The 20,193-nt window shown below is 42.8% G+C and overlaps 1 protein-coding gene across 6 annotated transcripts in view; it reads right to left on the bottom strand.

Moving 5' to 3' along the window:
• The window catches only part of REEP1 (receptor accessory protein 1), a 71,399-nt gene that overhangs the window by 14,788 nt on the left and 36,418 nt on the right, over positions 1-20,193 (bottom strand). For 2 of the 6 annotated variants that reach the window (XM_083470206.1, XM_083470208.1), the window contains exons 4-7: positions 18,359-18,479; positions 16,300-16,413; positions 10,844-11,033; positions 6,506-6,541 (exon numbers count right to left, since the gene is read on the bottom strand). In XM_083470206.1, the coding sequence (XP_083326332.1) occupies positions 6,506-6,541; positions 10,844-11,033; positions 16,300-16,413; positions 18,359-18,479 (461 nt within the window). Of the gene's footprint in view, positions 1-6,505; positions 6,542-10,843; positions 11,034-13,219; positions 13,271-16,299; positions 16,414-18,358; positions 18,480-20,193 lie in introns of all 6 variants that reach the window. The other 4 variants (XM_083470209.1, XM_083470207.1, XM_083470204.1 and 1 more) reach the window with 3 other exon arrangements.

Genomic DNA, 20,193 nt, shown 5'->3' with positions numbered 1-20,193 from the left:
AACAAATTCTGAATAGTGTGTTCAGCGTACAATGTAAAGATTAACCTCTCATAGCAATGGGTATTGAGAATAATGCTGTGAGTTTGGCTGTCTTGAAGACAGCCATTGGGTGGTCAGAGTCTTCAACAAAGAAACACTGATGTTCCTTGATTGGCTTTTCACTCCTAACTTTGGAGGGTGTTACTTTTCTGCTGATAGGAACCAAAGAAACACTTCATTGAAATCTGAGTCAGGGAATGCAGAGAAAGCTGAGCGTTATTACATACTTAGGGTGGAGTTACGTTCATCAGGAACCTGATGTGAGTTTAGATACAAGCTGTTTTCCTATTTAGAAATCTGCTTGCTTCCGGTTGTGAAGACCCCGCAAATTTATGAAGACACTGTAGGTGTCCAACGCTTCCTCTTATCCAAAGGAAACTAAACACTGAAGCACTGTCCCTAGACTTATTAGGGAGGTGGGAAGCACTCAGGGTGGCCCTGAGCCATACTTTTCAGTCCTCTGTTTGAAGAGCTATCCAATCTACGTCCAGTTTAATTAGAAAAAACTGTAAGGAGAGCAAGGGCTTTGAATGTGCCCATCAACAAACAGCTGAACAGCAGACTGAGTGAACACACAGACCACTTAGCCACAAGTTTATCCAGTTATGGTAAAATGCATTGCATTCCTACTGAAATAACGAGTAATAATTGCTTAAATTTGCATATAAGCACACACATGCAAATGTCCTTTTTTGTGATGCTGTTCCTGTTTTTTGGCAATATGCAAGTAACCTTCTTGGCATCAGCCCATCTTTGTTATGTCTAGACCCACTGAACTGGCACAAAATTGGCCTATATAGCAACATAGACAACTAAATAATCCAATGAAACACACAAACAGTACAAAGATAAAATCTGATTTGCATATTATTTCTAAAAGGTGAACAATATTAATGTCCACTCTCTTCCTATCCTTCAACACAGCAATGTTCTGTATGTTCTTCATTAATGTCAGTTTCCAGCAAGTCAAATTTTACAACCACAGCTGTACAAAACTGGTTTAGGCAGACTTATAATAAACAAGTAAACCACAATGTACATGAACCACGGTGTCTGTTAACAAAGCAGAATCCAAAATGTTGCTTGTGGACATGAATCCACAAACTGCCTGAATGCGCATTTGCATTATCGTAAGTCTGGTAAGAAGAATTTGGTTGCCAATGCTCTCTGCCGTGTAAAAGCTGTGAAAACAGAAGGAGCATAGACCTGCGAGAACATTTGCCAGGAACACCAAGAGTGGAGCTGTGTGTGTTGTATCAATTCAGGGGGAAACATCATTTCATTCTACTTCGAACTTCAATAAATTGCAAATGAGATTCAGTGCAAGTATAAGAAACGCACATTGGGTGAATTATACTGTTATTGGAAGAAAGGCTAAAGTGCTTGGGGCTTTTGCTTTAGAAAGCCAAAGGCAATTAAAGTGGGGTCTTGATAGAGGTTTTTTAAATTATGCACTGGGTGAAGAAAGCAGACAGGTATATTTTTTCCTTCTTTAAAACTTGATCTCAGAATCGCCCATGAAATTGACATAAAGTTCTTTTACCACACAAAGCAGAAACTAAGTGACTTTTAAAATGGAGGACAGGTGTATGACCAGTTATTATCTATGATTTTTAATGAAAATAAACCCCATGTAAACAATATGCCTAGCCACTGTTGAGAATAAGCTGCTGGAGCAACTTTGATTTGACAGCAAAGCTCTTCTTAGGGATTTACTGTAATATAATATTGTCACTTGTGTGTGGCTGAAGGACTTACTTTGCTTTATATGTCATCAGTCTCTAATGAATGTAGGTAAGTTCATATCCAGGAGCTAAAGGGCTGTAAAGGGATCAGGTACTATAAACAGGTGTTACATTTGGATTTCTAGGCAGCAGTAAGTCACATTTGAAAGCCTCATGCTTTCTGCTCCTCAAGTCGCCAAGAAAAACAAAATCTAGGCAGATTTTCACACTTCAGTTAGGCTACAACAAGCATCAATTGCTACCCAAACATTGCTAGTTCACACAGCGTAATATATACTTTGATCAGAAGAAAACTACATAAGCCATTTGCCTACAACCGCTTTACTGGTAACAGTGGCGTAGCGTGGGGGGTGCAGGGGGGCCGGCCGCAACATCTGGGGGTTAGGGTTAGGGGGCGCAAATCCACGGGTTAGGGGGCGCAAATTACTTGCCTTGCCCCGGGTGCTGACAACCCACGCTACGCCACTGACTGGTAAGCCAAAAAGCCAGCACAGAGCAGTCAGATGAAATGAGGCCCATCTATTAGAACAAAATAAAATCTAGAAAGTCAGTGATTAGAGAAGGATTTCCGGGCACACTGCACACAATTAGGAACAACCTATATACTACTAAAAAAATTAAGAGTGAGAAAGAAGCAATTCTTAGTTGAGCAGTGCAAACCCTATGACTATTTACTTGGAAGTCTGTCCAAGCCATGCAAACCAGTAACACTTACATCCATATCCCAAAATATTTACATAAGGAAAGAAAGAAAAAACAGTAAATGGAAAGTACTTGGCAGCAGAAATAGCATCATCAACTGAACTCAATGGTCTTTTTTATTTTTTTAGAGATGGCCACAAATAGCATTCATTTTTAAACTATTCAAGTCAGCTCAATTTTACTATTTTAGCCACTGCCTTATCAATAAGATTTCTCATCAGCTCATTCTACAGTACCTTAAAATTTGAAATAACAGAAAATGTAGAGGATTAATTAAACAGCTAAAACATTTAAGTTAGGAGTCACCAGTACAGTCAATAGCATTACTTTAAACAAAATAGCGTATTTTGTATTTTGTGCAAAGAAAGCAAATGAAACCACTCTTCATGCTTTGTAGAGATCAGCATCTTCTAACAAGTGGTGTTTACTTAACAAACAGAGATGGTACTTAAAAAAAAAAATGTTACCCTTTTACGTAATTATCAACAATATCTTTTCTCTTTACTAGATTCTAGACAAAACAAACTAAGCAAACACTAAAGTATTTTAAGGCTAAAGAGGTTTGGAAATGATGTCATCATATTTCTATTTGCTTCCCCATAAATGAATCTTTTCTAAGTTTTGTCTCAAATATAAAGGCTTTTAACAACAATGGATGGGATCCAGATTTATAGCATATAGCTGCTCATTCTTATATTGTAATCTGGTGGTGTCAGTTTGGACATTGCTGGGCCATTTTCTTAATATCTGCCACAAGTGAACACTGAAAAATGGATTCCTAAACTGAATATTCATTCAGATTATACCCAGAAGTAATCATCAGCTATAATGCACAATGGTTTCCAATACTCTCCCACTGGAACAGCTCTTCCTAAAATCACTACTGATGTAGGCTAAATCCCAGATTCACTTTCCAGCCCTTATTTAATCTAATCATTCCTCTTGAAGCCTTCTCATTTATAATAATGGCCTTGCTGAATTAGATGAAGGTCCATCGCATTTGACATCCTGTTTCAAACAGCAAGAGCTAGGATGGCAAAATTCTAGTATCCAGGTGAGCTTCAGGGGCAAAGCCTAGTGTAGTAGGTATGAGTTACTCGTGCGTAAACTGGTGCCTCTCTAGGCTAATTTGCCTTGTTAAACCTTTCTGACTGCGCAGCCCCTTCTCGTAGTGGCTGCCTCAATCGCTGGCAGAATCCGTCAGTGGGCGTTTCTTGAACCTCTTCCAGCATAAAAGTTGTTTGACGCCCAGTCTCCGCCTTCTCTCACTGCGCGGGAGCCTCCTGCGCAGGGAGGGCGTGGGCAGCGGAGGACCTGGGCTCTCCTCACTGATGTCCAGTGAAGAATCCTGGAGCCCTCTCTCCGATTCCCCCATCAGCCCCCCTCTATCCCTGGTGTTGCGCTGAATTGCTTCCCCCTCTACTGGGCTGTTTCTCCCCCTGCTGCTGGGTCCTTCTCCCGCATCATCAGAGAGCCTCCCCTTCGCCTCTCGCTCTGATGTCAGTTCCCTGACACCTAGGTATGTCAAAGTGTGCAGCTCAGCAGTAAACTCTTTAAATTACACATGTGCTTGCACAAGTCCCCTGATACCATTTTACAGGTGGGTCACACTGAGACCAAGAGCTTCTATTCCAAAGAACAGGTAGTGAATTCATGGCAAAGAACTCAAACTCATGCAAAGCAAGTCATGCAAGGCAGTGAACCAAGTCGCAGACCAAGAGGATACATGGAAGGGAACTCAACATCAATGCAAAGTAGAACACCAAGGGAAATTATGCATATTATGACAACTAATTTAGCTCATTTCAAGGAATCAAGTGCCTAGAATATTTACCACCTACCGTATTTTTTGCTCTATAAGACTCACTTTTTCCCTCCTAAAAAGTAAGGGGAAATGTGTGTGCGTCTTACGGAGCGAATGCAGGCTGCGCAGCTATCCCAGAAGCCAGAACAGCAAAAGGGATCGCTGCTTTCACTGCGCAGCGATCCCTCTTGTTGTTCTGGCTTCTGAGACTCAGGATATTTTTTTTCTTGCTTTCCTCCTCCAAAAACTTATGGTCTGGTCTTATAGAGTCTTATGGTCTGGTCTTATAGAGCGAAAAATACGGTACTTGCAGACACAAAAACAAACACACACAAAAAACCCCCACACTTTTATACCAACACCAAGAAACACACGCTTACCCATTCCATTCAAACACACAGAGCTCTCACATAGCTTAGCCAAATGCCTCCAGTGAGGAGTCGCCCAATGTGCCCACCCAAATGGTAGTCAGACGAAAAAAGGAATTCCAACAACAACAAAAAAGGAAGCAGAAATGTCTGTGGTCTGTGTATTCATCTGTGGTCAGGAACAGAAATCAGTCAGGCAAATGCAACTGGCATTCATTCACATCGTTGTCCTTTTTCAGTCTGCAAACAGTACATTACTAGAGACTGGGGTGCCACTGTATTCTGCTCTGGTCAGACCTCACCTGGAGTACTGTGTCCAGTTCTGGGCACCACAATTCAAGAAGGACACTGACAAACTGGAACGTGTCCAGAGGAGGGCAACCAAAATGGTCAAAGGCCTGGAAACGATGCCTTATGAGGAACGGTTAAGGGAGCTGGGCATGTTTAGCCTGGAGAAGAGGAGGTTAAGGGGTGATATGATAGCCATGTTCAAATATATAAAAGGATGTCACATAGAGGAGGGAGAAAGGTTGTTTTCTGCTGCTCCAGAGAAGCTGACACGGAGCAATGGATCCAAACTACAAGAAAGAAGATTCCACCTAAACATTAGGAAGAACTTCCTGACAGTAAGAGCTGTTTGACAGTGGAATTTGCTGCCCAGGAGTGTGGTGGAGTCTCCTTCTTTGGAGGTCTTTAAGCAGAGGCTTGACAACCATATGTCAGGAGTGCTCTGATGGTGTTTCCTGCTTGGCAGGGGGTTGGACTCGATGGCCCTTGTGGTCTCTTCCAACCCTATGATTCTATGATTCTATGGTTTCAGTGCTTCCTTTACATTGAAATGAACGTATGTTAAGCAAGTTATGTAAATAGTTACACAACATATCATGCACGTCACGCAACTTATATCAGTGGACAGCGAGATGAATAACAGTGTTTGGCAGAAACTGAACTGCAGCAGAACAGAAGCAGGGCTGATTGTGATGATTACTTTGGAACAGGAATCATCACTGCCTTCTTTCATCCTTACTTAGAAGGTACTGGTGCCAGTATCACTGCCAACAGTAGCCAGCAGAAACCCCTTAAACTGGGGGATTGATTCCAATCCTTGATGCCAACAGGCCTAAGCCAGGCCTCTTCACTGTGCCAGTAAAGTACGGTGCCCAGAATTATTTGAGGGAAAGACTGTGCTTTAAAAGGTATTGTGTGTACGCAGATGCAGATATATGACTTTAACAGCAAGACAGCCTCCCTCCTTACATACACAATTTGTTTAACATCCAGCCCGAGGAAGAGTTCTGGAGAAGATGAAAGCTTGCTCACTATTTTGTGACATCTTGTTTCATCCCAATAAAGGTTGTGCCCTACAGTAGATTTTGAAACACTGGAAACCTTTGCAAACAAGCGCCTTAATGCACATGTTGCACATGCTATCAGGGGCCGTTTTTGTGACTGGATCAATTTGAAAGAGGCTGCAAAATCTAAAGCTCATATTAAACCATCCAAATTCAAGCCAGCCATGACTTTGTGATGGCACCTGTTAATCTGAGTAATCCTTCCTTCAGCGGGAATTAAAGCAAAGCACATACTAAACATCAGTGTTAAAATACCTTATGAAACAACCCCATTTTTCTGCACAATGCTTACACAAAAACAACACTCCGAAGTCTCGGCCAGGCACACAGCTCATTGCAAAGGGAACCGATTAAAACCACATGCATTAAGGTGCATACATTTGAAATTTGGTTGTCAGTAATAAAACCCCCAGTAAGGGCACAGCAAATGCAAAGAACAGGAACTAAGGTTTCACAAAGGGCGCATGGATTTCAGAAGAGGAATCCAGTACTCACCTTGGACAATGCGGCAAACCGAACAACATGCACACGCTGGAAAAGGAGCCATATATTAAGAGCTTATCATGCCGAGATGGGAGGGGTGGTAAAGCACTTAAGTTCCTTTTCCCCAAAACCATTTTGGAGGCCGAAGAACCATGGTGTACCATGGCGAAACGTTAAGCTATGCCCCATTTATATACTCAACTACGTAAGAGACGGATACATAGCATTTGCCCCATGTTAATTAAAAGTGGAAATAGCTAAGTGCACACGGATACGATGCTATTTGTCAGAAGGCAACGAAGTACTCATACAATTATTATCTCATTAATTATCAAAGTGGGGCAGGCCAATGGGTATTATTGTTACCAAATCGCAAATAAAACAAACTGGAGAAGGAGCGACTTGTCCAATGCTGATTGAAGAGTCCCTGGCAAATTCTATCATCCATTCGGCCACAAAAATAAAACACACCCAGAAATTCATTCTGCAAGCCTCTATAAAGCTCATTGACCCCCTGAGTCACACCTAATTGATAAAACTATAATTGTGCTTTCACAAACTGCAAGGCTTGCTTGAGTATCTATTTTACCCAACATTATAACCATTTGATTATGCTGAAGGCATTGGCAAGCAGTCTTTGTGTATGGTATCTCACACACAGGTATTTTTTTTACATCACCGAATACTTCAGAGATGTCTGCTCAGGATACCAGAAAAAATGCAGTTGGGTGTTAAAGCCATCTTTTTTTTTTTTACAGCAAGTAACAAAACTGAGGCATTAAAGAATCAGGTTTTGGGGGCCGGAGCGGGGCCAAAAAGAAACTGAAAGTCCCACTGTGCAAGCAAACTGACACCACCCATTCATATGCTTCAATCAGCCAACTCTTTTGATACGGGCTTCTAGTTATTATCTATTTACTCTTATGGAGAATGTGAGATAATATGGAGAGACAACCTATTTTGTATGTATGTGATGGGAACAATGCACGCACCTCTAGTATGAGCTGCTTATAGTGCAATGTGTGTGCTCATCTTTGCCTGCCCATATGGACAATAAAACGTGGCCTGCGTTGATATGTGAAGATTGATATCATCGCACAATATTTCACAGCCCACTGCATCTATTCCCTCCGAATGTTAACCTGGGCTCCATATAAAGCGTGCATTAGCTGAGCAGTCAGGCTGCTGTAGAACAGGCATAGGCAAACTCGGCCCGCCAGATGTTTTGGGACTACAACTCCCATCATCCCTAGGTAAGAGGACCAGTGGTCAGGGGTGATGGGAGTTGTAGTCCCAAAACATCTGGAGGGTCAAGTTTGCCTAGGCCTGCTGTAGAAGAATATCCACCACAGGACCCAGAAGGACAAACTATTTCATCACGAGGGATGAGCTGACTGGCTGGCCCCAGCAATGTCACAAACCCTCCACCTCTGCTTATTCCACATGTTGTTTGGCAATTTTTTTAAAAAACGGATTTCCCTTTTCTTTATTTTCTTTAAGAAAACAAAACCGACAGCTGAACATTCAAATGAATAAACGTTCAGGGGATGCAGAGAGCATGGCAGGAGCAAAAAAGCAAAACAGAATGACTGAATCAGCATTCAAATCAAAGTACACATGGCCAACGCACTGTTAAGGTGGGGTTCACTCCACAGAGTTTGGAAACACAGTATTCAACCAAGTATAGGGGAAGTTCTTTTATTGTTTAACACTTTATCATGTTTTTATATATGCTGGAAGCCACCCAGAGTGGCTGGGGCAAGCCAGTCAGATGGGCGGGGCATAAATAATAAAATTATTATGATTATAAATTTACTCGGAGCAAATACAATGCAATTAATGGACCTAACAGTCATGTCCATTAATTGCAGTGGGTCTGCTCTGAGTGAAACTTAGTCTTGTTTACAGATGTACTTGAATGCATCCTGTATGCAGTTGCTTTGTACATTTAACACTCCCTTTAAAGGCAGAAAGACAGCTGCAATGAGCCTGGTCAGCAAATTATTGTGGCTCCAGATAGATTACTACCCAGGGAAGGGGAGGGACAGTGACTTTTTAAATCTACTTCTGGATATCAGGGAGCTTGTCACTACTGCACAGTATTGAGTATATTCTACTTGTCTGTGTTTTGTCAGCATCTTTGTCACATTCTGAGTGCCTAAAATTACTAGGTGCTTTACCGTAAATTTGGTTTTGCAACTCAGGTCACCTTTAGACTTGCAGCTATACTGGATTTAGCAAATCAAGTGCCATTTACGTGTAGTTTTGCCCAGTGCAGCTTGCATTACAAACACAAAACCATCTGCTCCTTTTCATTCCAGGGACAGAGAAAGCAACCCTTATCCCCAAGTTCTTCAGTCCACAGCAACTGGAGTTCTTCAGTTGAGATGTCTCTGGGCAAAGCCACTTCCGGACCTGGCCAGGAGGTGGGGTTGCGGGCTTCACGCCCACCCCACATGAGCAGGGGAATCCCGGCCGCGTCGTCCACAAAGCCAGCCAATCGGGTGGCTGGGGGGGCATGGCCTGCCCTATTTAGGGCCGTCACGGCCGGGGCTCGCCCTCTTTTGCCGGCTAGCCCCCAGTTGACGTGCCTCAGCAGGAGACTCCCCCTCTATGGTGTTAACCCTTCCCGTGTCTCCAGCAAATGGGCTGGAGCCAGATGGTCGATAGGACCAATGCCTAAGCCAATGCCTCTCATTTCTGAATTCAATAAAGTTGTGGCCTAATTCGCCCATTTAACCTTAATTCTGGTGTCTGGTGTCTTTATTTATCCTTGGTGGGGGGCGGGAACTCGCCACACAAAAAGAAACTTCTGAACCACCCTAAGCACAATGTGGGCACTATATGAATTTTTATATTATTATTATTATTAAAATTTGTATACCGCCCTTCACCTGAGGATCTCAGGGCAGCAAAAGCCCTAACCGACCCAGAACAACAGTGATAACATTTTAGAAAGAGCAGGTGAGCATGTTATTTCTTGGACCAGATTAAATTTAGTATTTTGGTAGGTCTCCTGAACGTGATAAATATAGAAGAGGAGGCAGAAGCCCAACACTACATCCTCCTGCTACGGACACTACGGACCTGCTAAGTGCATACTGAGATAGATGGCTGCAAGCCCATAGAGTGAAATTTTGTGGTAAGACAGGGTAAGTCAATGTGCAACAGCAAACATGTAAATATCAAAGTCTAAAGTTACTTTTTATGAATTCCAATTGAATTAGATTTTAAGTGGCAGGTGCTCAAATGGTCACCTCAGTCCTATAACCATGCCCTAGATCCCAGGGTGACCATTGGCGGATTCCATTTGAAACACAGAGTTGCCTTATGTCTCTCCAATACAATATTATCCAACTAAACAATTTTTGCATTTTGCAAGCATAAAAATCCCAACATCGTTTGTGGCAGCAATAATACTGTATCCAACTATGTAGTAGGTAACATCGAGACCCCCCTCTCCCCCCCCCCAAAAAAAAACAATGGGATGAATGACAATGGAAACATGGAAACATGTTATTTGGACTTCTTTACTACAAAAGTTAATATCTGAGAACAGTTTGGGTCTTCAGTTAATGGGTAGAAAAGGGGGAGGATGGCAGGGCTAGAGCTGAATATGGTAGGAGATTGCACTTTCCAGGTCCACTTTATTCCAGTCTGTAAAATTCTACCAAAAACATCACAATTCAGCTAAAACATCCCAATCTGAAAACCAGGGGAAACCATTGAAAAATGGCAGGTGTATCAATGGAAATCTCTTTGGCAAAGAATCTCAGGTTTGAAAGGCCTGTCTGAAAAACAGAGTGTGTGTGTGTATAGGTATAGGTATAGGTATAGGTATAGGTATAGGTATAGGTGTGGTGTGTGTGTGTGTGTGTGTGTGTGTGTGTGTGTGTGTATGGGGCATCTACAGACCACAAGACGCACCTCGTTTTTGGAGGAGGAAAACAAGAAAAAAAATATTCTGAATCTCAGAAGCCAGAACAGTAAGAAGGATCGCTGCGCAGTGAAAGCAGCAATCCCTCTTACTGTTCTGGCTTCTGGGATAGCTGCGCAGCCTGCATTCGCTCCATAAGACGCACACACATTTCCCCTTACTTTTTTAGGAGGGAAAAAGTGAGTCTTATAGAGCAAAAAATACGGTAAATACGAACAGGGATGACTCTTGTGGAACCTCTATTGGCAAGCAGCTCTACGGGGAAGGGGCTGCCACGCAAAAAGTTCAACCCCTTGGTAAAGACCAGAGGTATGTGGGGACTACCCCATAAGTCGTCTACAGTTCTCGTGCTTAATTCTTGCTCCTTTTAGGTAACCGATGCAGAGAGGGGGGAAATTAACTCTTGCACTGACCTGAGCGTCCAATACTTTCTGATGCACTTTTGGACGTTTTGGGGTGACTCTGCTTGCTACTCGTCCGTGCTGAAACTGAGGGGGCAGGAGGTGGCGGACTCACAGTGCTGCTGCTGCTGCTCTCTCCCCTAATTGTGGTGAGATCTTGCATGCTGAAGCTGCGGAGCCTCTCCGACAGAGCGCCCTGGCCCTGTGAAAACGGACAAAGAGACACGGGGTACCTTAAGCGATTTATTTATTGCATTTCTGCACAACTTCAGAACATGAAGAGGACAATAAATATAGTAGCAACATACAGACTTACACTGAGACAGACCATTTTTTCCTGGATTACCGTATTTTTCGCTCTATAAGACGCACCAGACCACAAGTTGCACCTAGTTTTTGGAGGAGGAAAACAAGAAAAAAAATATTCTGAATCTCAGAAGCCAGAACAGCAAGAGGGATCATTGCGCAGTGAAAGCAGCAATCCCTCTTGCTGTTCTTGCTTCTGGGATAGCTGCGCAGCCTGCATTCGCTCCATAAGACGCAAATACATTTCCCCTTACTTATTAGGAGGGAAAAAGTGAGCCTTATAGAGCATAAAATACGGTAAAATTGAAAAGGTAACATAAAACATGTTCAATGAATTCCTCTTTATTATTCCAACAGGCACAGATGCCTTCTGAATCTTTTTATTATCTTACCAGGCTGTTCCTGAAAAACAGCATGTTTTCAAGGTGTGCAAAACTCTTTGTCATCTGAAATAGGTGTCTGAAATTTCTTTAGTTTCAGTTCTGAGATGGTTGCTGTACAAAGCAACACCATCTTCCTCAGGACTTATTTTTCCTTATGCCTGGGATAGTACTTAACTCTTTGCCATATTAGTGCTGGGTTAAAGCATTCAGCCCAAAATTTGTGCAGCATTTGGAGGTGTGATTTTTTTGGGAGGAGGGGTACCTCTAAAGATGGTTGTGTTCCAATATATGATTACAGCAGTGAGATTTTAATATGCACAAAGTTTGAAAGACTAATTGTCAACTATGGAGGAATGGTTATTAAAATTATTGGGCTTAGCTGATATAGTGAAATTGGTATGTTTACTCAGAGAAAAGCCATTGTTAATATTTACTAAAGATTGGAAACTTCTCATAGAATTTTTGTAAAAGAAAATGAATTAATGACATTTGGGTTTGAAGGCTGAAGATAATGTTGGTTTACATAAAGTAGTCTTGCTGGGTGTTATATTGGAGTGAATGAGTTGAACAATGTTTATATATAGCTGCCAGATGAAGAATCAGAAGTTCTTCAGTTTCTTAACTTTATTTTTTAAAAATCTCTTTCAATTCTTTTTCTATCTCTCTCTACCTCTCTCTTTCTCCTTCTTTTCTCTCTCTTCTTTTCCTCTGGATCTGTGTTTTTATCTAGATTAACATTTTAGTTTGGATTAAAAATGATATTTGATGTTAAACAAAGATCATTGAGGGTACAATGATACAAAACACAAAAGATACCTATATATATATTTCTATGCAAGCTCCTATAAAACAGGCACTGCACTGAATGGGGCTTCTGCAAAAGAACTTGCTGGTGGATTGTGCTCAGAGGCCCCAAACAAAAATGCAATGTGTAGCACAAGGTGAAGTAATGGCTTCCTTCCTTGCTGAGTTTAATCCATGCTTGAATCTCCCAGTACTGAAGTCACTTCAGCAGGGAAACCTTCATGAAACTTGAATTTCTTCTTAAGTCACATGTGCTCCTGGGAAATCTAATACAGTGGCACCTTGGTTTAAGAACAGCTTAGTTTATGAACATCTTGGATTAAGAACGCTGCAAACCCAGAAGTAGGTGTTTTGGTTTGTGAACTTTGCCTTGGAGGCAGAACATGTTCCGCTTCCTGTTGAGTGCATTCCATTCGTAAATTGAGTCCCCTGCTGCTATGGGAAAGCACGCCTCGTTTTAAGAAGGCTTTGGTTTAAGAACAGACTTCCGGAACGGATTAAGTTTGTAAACCAAGGTACCACTGTACGTGGAATACACCCTTGGCTGGGTTGAAGAATGAACATTCCCATCTTTGACAACAGACAATTAAATGTAAGCTAATATTTCTAATGAATCTTCTTGCCATACATTGAAAGCTGTCCCCAGCTCTGTATTTTGGATCAGAATAGAAGTAATGGTTTGCTTTTGCTAGAAAAACCCGAGTTAGACTTTAAAGCTGAATACACAAAAGCCACAGAAGGGAAACTAAGCCAAAATCAGTACTCTGTTAGTCCCAATAGTGACCACAACACTTTTTGTTGTTGTTGTTGTTGTTGTTATTTTGTAATAAATGCTACAACATTTTCCAATCATGGTGGTTAGTTTAGCAGTTAACAGAAACACTGACAGGGTTACCTGCCCTTCTTTCAGGTCCAAATACAAGAGAAACTGAAGGAGCTGGGAGATCTGGCAGGTGAAAAAGAGACCCCATTGTGGCAACACATGACGACACAGAGAAATTCTGAGAATACTCCACAGCAAAGGTGAACGAAGTCACAGATGGACTTTGGCGCTAAGAGACTGTGGGTGATCTTGCTGCTATCATTCCAGGTTCTGTTGCTCGTGTGGCAGTGGCGTAGCTCTGCACTCGGATTTTCTTGGCCTAATATTATCTGTAGTCCACTAGAATGTTTAGAGCAGGCATAGGCAAACTCGGCCCTCCAGATGTTTTGGGACTACAATTCCCATCATCCCTGACCACCGGTCCTGTTAGCTAGGGATGATGGGAGTTGTAGTCCCAAAATATCTGGAGGGCCGAGTTTGCCTATGCCTGGTTTAGAGTAATGCTGAACGTAATACAGTGGTGCCTCGCAAGACGAAAAGAATCCGTTCTGTGATTCTCTTCGTCTAGCGGTTTTTTCGTCTTGCGAAGCAAGCCCATTGACGGATTAGCGCTATTAGCGGCTTTTAGCGGCTTATCTGCTGATCGGATCAGCTGATAAGCGGCTTAGCGGCTTAGAAAAAGGGGGGAAGGAAAAAAAACCAGCAGGAACTCGCAAGACATTGTCATCTTGCGAAGCAAGCCCATAGGAAATTCGTTTTGCGAAGCACCTCCAAAACGGAAAACTCTTTCGTCTAGCGAGTTTTCCGTCTTGCGAGGCATTCGTCTTGCGGGGCACCACTGTACACTGGAGGCGCCCCATCTTTATATCTACTTACAGTACTTAAGGACCTTCAGGCATTTTGCAAACACTGACCGACTCAGGTCACTTCCAGGTGACCTGTTTATTGAGAAGCCACTTTCGTTTATTTACAGGCAAGGCCGGCACAGCCATTAGGTTGGGTGAGGCTACTGACTCCAGCAGAGGAAGCCCTCGAGGCGGTGCCCCCGTGGACATCCTGCCGCCACCACATCTGGCAGAGAAGCGGCGCTGGCACCACCACCAATTTCAGGTGAGATCTCACTGAAATCACCCGATTTCATGAGACCTCACCCGAAACCGGTGCCAATGTCTGTGCAGCTTCTCTGGTGGTGGCAGTGGGGTGGGTAACACAGGCAGCAAGGGAGGGAAGCACCTTGTTCGCAGGGATGTTGTAAGATGTCACATCAAACAAGTATCACCACAGAATTTTTGGCACATTTTCCTCTCCCGTTCTTTACTACAAGAAGTCACATTTTAGGGGAGGGAGCAGGAGGGCCAAATCCACTTTGACTGTGCAACCTGAATTTGCCAGTATGCAACTGAATCCCACCCGCAAAATAGTGGCAACCTGGAAGTGGCCAGAATGTCAAACTGCTTCCCTATAGGAAAGCATAATTCCACTTCGTAACAATTCACGAAAAGCTTAAACACAGTGTCAAGGGGTGAATCTATTAACAGGGATGGGGGGGGGGATCTCAAGCTCAGGTGCCAAAAGCAGCTCTCAAGACCTACTATATGTGACCCTCAAGACTCTCCCCCGGACACACTCTTCATTGGCTAGCCTACTAGTCAAAGTTTACATTCGTTGATCCTCTCACTGTCAACTATGGCTCCACCCACCACTGCCATGTGGCCTCCGGAAGGTTGCCCAGAACGCAATGTGGCCCTCTGCCTGAAAAAAATGCTCCCCACCCTGATATATATCAAACCCTTAGGCCCTCTACCTCGTATCATAAATTCTTCAGATAGTTTTTTTTGCATTTGCAGAGTCTGCAAATCAAATGACAAAAGCAACCTTGCCTAGAATACTTGTTCAGTGTGACAATCTCTGTTTTACATTGACAGTGTGACAATCTCTGTTTTACATTGACAATACAGTGGTACCTTGGGTTACATACGCTTCAGGTTACAGACTCCGCTAACCCAGAAATAGTACCTCGGGTTAAGAACTTTGCTTCAGGATGAGAACAGAAATCGTGCTGCGGCGGCGCGGCAGCAGCGGGAGGCCCCATTAGCTAAAGTTGTGCTTCAGGTTAAGAACAGTTTCAGGTTAAGCACGGACCTCCAGAACGAATTAAGTACTTAACACGAGGTACCACAGTATTGACTAGTAATAGCACCACATCTCAGGCTAAAACTAATGTTTCCTGAGGTTTCTTAACTTGAAGCGTGAACACCCTTTGCCAAAGGGACAAAGTGGCCATATTAAGAGGAGACTCTCCTTTATGCCAGCAGGTGACCATTTCAATGGACCACAGTTGTATCATATTTAACTGCAATTATTGTAAGAAGTAATTACTAATAAATACGTGCAATAAGTGCAGTTTAATAAAATAATTCAGTTGCATCAATTAACTAATACTCCAGTATTGTTAGACAATAGTTCATATGATCGATTCCAGTTTCTGAAAGAACCAAGTGTTTCTCGGTTGGATTTGTGTACCATTTGGGCTACATTCTGTAAACTATCTCTTTATAATTTCTGAGCCCAGTAAAGTCATTGTACGTGTTTTTAACCCTAAATCCATTTTTTCCCCTGCCAGTTATCCAAAAGGACAAGTCAGCAGAAGTCTGAATGAGACTGGGATGTTTGTAAATAGCATCGCTTCCCTCAAAGTATCTTGTGAAGTGTAGTTTCTGAAGGGTACTGATAATTGTTAGAAGACTTCTGTTCATCTCACAGAGCTACAATTCCCTGTGTGGTTTAACAATAAAACCCTCTACCCAGGTAATTTTTGGAGTTGTAGCACTGTGAGGGGAAAGGGGGCCTCCAGCAACTCTCAGCGCCCTTAACTAACGGAATTTCCCAGGATTCCTTTGGGGGAAGCCATGACTGATTATAAAGAGGTTAATCCTGCTTGAAATAGTGCAGGTGGTGCCAAGATTGCACAATTCCAGATTTCTATATTCTTCCTCTGTTTATTAGTCACAAGAGGTCTGTACATAAAAAGTTAAAGAATTAAGAGCATTCTGTCCCGAGCATTATGTCTCAGGCACTCATTGCCACTGGCTAGAAACATAGACTTGTGATGTTAACACAACCACTGTATCCTTCGTTATCCCACTGGTTACCTTGGAAGCTGCCATCACAGCAGCTGTGGCTGCAACATTTAGCCCCCGCTTCCCAAAATGCACCAGGGCATCATAGCTTCGATCTTTTGCTTGGACTAGGCAGTCATCTATTTCCTATTATGGAAGACAAAAAAAATAGATAAATAAAATAAAAACACAATCGAAAGGGATTTCGCCTCCAAGCTCCTCCAAAGTACTTTTGCATTCATTCTCTGTCCTCAGACACCTTCAGAGACAATTCTAGGTCGAACCACTTGCAAGAAGGGCAGCCATGCTTGTTTATTCATGTGTCTCCCCAGTTATTACGTAAAGTGTTGAGGGATTTTTATATTCCAAAAGGGTGTGCAGGTGAGGGGAGCCGAAGCTACCTTCTTTTCTCTGCTGTTGAAGCAACAGAGTGTGGAAAAGGTAAGATGAGAAAGAATTCAGCTCTCCTCACTAATGTTTTCCATATGTTGTAAGAATTAGAACCGACACGCTTTAAATGAGGCTTTAAAAAAATAAGAATCACATGTTTGCCAATAATCTGACCATGAGGGAGAGCCTGGGGACTGTATAGGTAAAGGTAAAGGTAAAGGGACCCCTGACCATTAGGTCCAGTTGTGACCGACTCTGGGGTTGCGGCGCTCATCTCGTTTTATTGGCCGAGGGAGCCGGCATACAGCTTCCAGGTCATGTAGCTAACATGACTAAGCCGATTCTGGCCAACCAGAGCAGCGCATGGAAATGCCGTTTACCTTCCCGCCAGAGCGGTACCTATTTATCTACTTGCACTTTGACGTGCTTTCGAACTGCTAGGTTGGCAGGAGCAGGGACCGAGCAACGGGAGCTCACCCGATTTGAACCACCAACCTTCTGATCGGCAAGTCCTAGGCTCTGTGGTTTAACCCACAGCGCCACCCGTGTCCCTGGGGCCTGTATAGATACAGGTAAATCAGAAGGCTACCTCTGGGGCTTTGCATTCTCCCAAGCCTGGCTGAGGCCCAGTCTGAGAAGGAGCAATCTTATAGCCTATCTTGAGGAAGAGGTTTTGGCACCTGCCCTGGAGGCGAAGCTGATACTCACATCTACCAAGCTGTTTGATTATTTATAAATAAATAAAAAATTAAGGGCCCAGAGCAGTTTACATAAAAGAATAAAGCCAAACCAAACACCTTCAGGTGACAAAAACTATGACTAAACCATCAAAAAAAACAAAAGCAGAATTGAAAATCTCCAATCATATCGAAAGCCAAAAGGAATAATGATGTTTTTACCGCCTGCCTTGCATGTCACAAAGGATGGAGCTAGCTGCACCTCCTTTGGGAGGGAAGTCCATAGCCAAGACAAAGCCAGTCAGATTCCCACCAAATGAACCTCTTTTGGTGGTGGAACATATAACAAGACTTTGAAAGAGAATTTCAGCCTATGGGTTGGTTCATAGGAAATGAGCTGGTCTTTGAGCTATCCTGGCCTTAAGCTCTTTACAGCTTTAGCGGTTGGCTGTGATATATCGAAACTAATTAATGATATACAAGGATCTGAAATATGTTATGACTTATTAGGATTATAATTATGTTATTTTATGTGGTTTTTAATTCTATTAAATGGCTGCCATAGAGACATTTTGAATGGTGGACTATACATTTATTAAACCAATAAAACGATCTGTGGATACTTTATTTTTATTAGAAATCAAGCTACCAGACCACCTGAAAGTGTTTAAGTCTAATAGCTCCAGGTACATTTGACCATCATTTCCTCATCTCAGTAGGGACAATTTGTTCAGTAATGATGTTTATAGTAATTTGTGAGAAATGAGTAGATTTGGATTCAGCAGCTCTGAGCTTCGCAAAGCAACGCAAACCAGATAAAAAAAACTGGCTGAGGTGAAAGAACTACCTTATCAAGAGAACATTTAAATAATACATGAAAATGACATATGCCCTAGACATATCTACTCAGAAACAAGCCCAACTGGGCTTACTCCAAGATAGGTATGAATGGAATTACAGCCTAAATTGTTCTTCTAAAATAATCACTACCCCCAACTACAGTAGTGAGAAACAGTTGCAATTACCTTTTCTTTCGAAGACAGTGTGGGGTGCACAAATTTCCTATATAGGAGGCTGGAGCCCTTTGTGTAAGGAGACAACAGCCAAGCTACAAAAGCTATTTTGAGTTCGTAATAAAATGGAAACCTGCAGGAAAAGAAAAGAGCAGAAATTTGTACATTTAGGCCTCCTCCAACATTTAAGAATCAACACTCTTGACAACCAGAGTATAATCCAGGATGAAAATCTAGAACATCAGATATAGAGATATAGATATACAAAATAATAATAATAAATTTTATTTATACCCAACCCTCCCCAGCCAAGACCGGGCTCAGGGCAGCTAACAACCAATAATAAAACAAGTTGATTGAAATACAACTTAAAAACAATATTAAAATACAACATTAAAACATTAAAACATTAAAATGCAGCCTCATCACAGGAGGAGAAAGGAAAAAAGAAAAAAGAGGGGGAGGGAGTCAAATTGATTCTAAGCCAAAGGCCAGGCGGAACAACTCTGTCTTACAGGCCCTGCGGAAAGAAATCAGATCCCGCAGGGCCATGGACAGAGCGTTCCACCAGGCCGGAGCCAGTGTTGAAAAGGCCCTGGCTCTGGTTGAGGCTAATCTAACTTCCTTAGGGCCTGGGACCACTAGGGTGTTGCTATTTATGGACCTTAAGGTCCTCCGTGGGGCATACCAGGAGAGGCTGTCCCGTAGGTACAAGGGTGCTAGGCCACGAAAGGCTTTAAAGGTCAAAAATAGAAGTATATTACATTGGTTTTGAAATATGGTAGCATTACTTTAAAAACAATAATCTTGGAGTGCCAAGTTACATTTTGGTGCAACCATCCTTCCACTTAAGAGAGAGAGAGAGAGAGAGCCAGGAACTAGAGGAGGATATACTGCCAGTGAGTTTCTTGGATAGCTGCATTGACACTTGTTGAAGAAGTGCTGACCTGTTCCTTTTCAAAGGCAGCATTACGGTTGTTGTTTTACGTGGCCAATTGCTGATGGGACCAAATGCATTTATAGCAGGGGTAGCTAACCCACGAATTCTGCTCCACCAAGGCATCCCCCACCCCTAACTCTGTCCTTTTTTTAAAAAATCTGAATTTAGTGACACATACCCAAAAAGGATTTAAAATAGTGTAAAACAGCTTATAAGAAAGCCTTTCAGAAGGCAGCTTTGAGAACTATGGTTTCCATGTTGCCTATTATTAGGTTTTGGCTGCACCCATTTTCACGCTTCAGCCATGCCCACATGGTTGATGGAGGGTTGTCCACTGGTCAATGTGGCCTCTGCCTGATGAAAGGTTGGTCATGCCTGTTTTAGAAGTTACTCCCTTTCTCCCTCCCCTTTGCTGGTATCTTTAACTCTGTTAGACAAATCAAGAATCCCTTAAAGGTAAAAGGTAAAGGGACCCCTGACCATTAGGTCCAGTCGTGGCCGACTCTGGGGTTGCGGCGTTCATCTCGCTTTATTGGCTGAGGGAGCCGGTGTACAGCTTCCGGGTCATGTGGCCAGCACGACTAAGCCACTTCTGGTGAACCAGAGCAGCGCACGGAAACGCCGTTTACCTTCCCGCCGGAGCGGTACCTATTTATCTACTTGCACTTTGACGTGCTTTCGAACTGCTAGGTTGGCAGGAGCGGGGACTGAGCAACGGGAGCTTACCCCGTTGCGGGGATTCGAACCGCCGACCTTCTGATCGGCAAGTCCTAGGCTCTGTGGTTTAACCGACAGCGCCACCCGCTTCCCGACAAGAATCCCTTAATTGATCTCAAAAGTTCAGTCATCTCTTCGTATTGTTCTCCATCCCCACTCAAATAACAACGAAATGAGGTTCCTCACAGCA

Source organism: Podarcis liolepis, assembly GCF_965112155.1.
Source record: "Podarcis liolepis genome assembly, chromosome: 13".
Taxonomy (NCBI): Eukaryota; Metazoa; Chordata; class Lepidosauria; order Squamata; family Lacertidae; genus Podarcis; species Podarcis liolepis.
The sequence above is the reverse complement of the archived record's forward strand: the minus strand, read 5'-3'. Positions and strand labels throughout refer to the sequence as shown.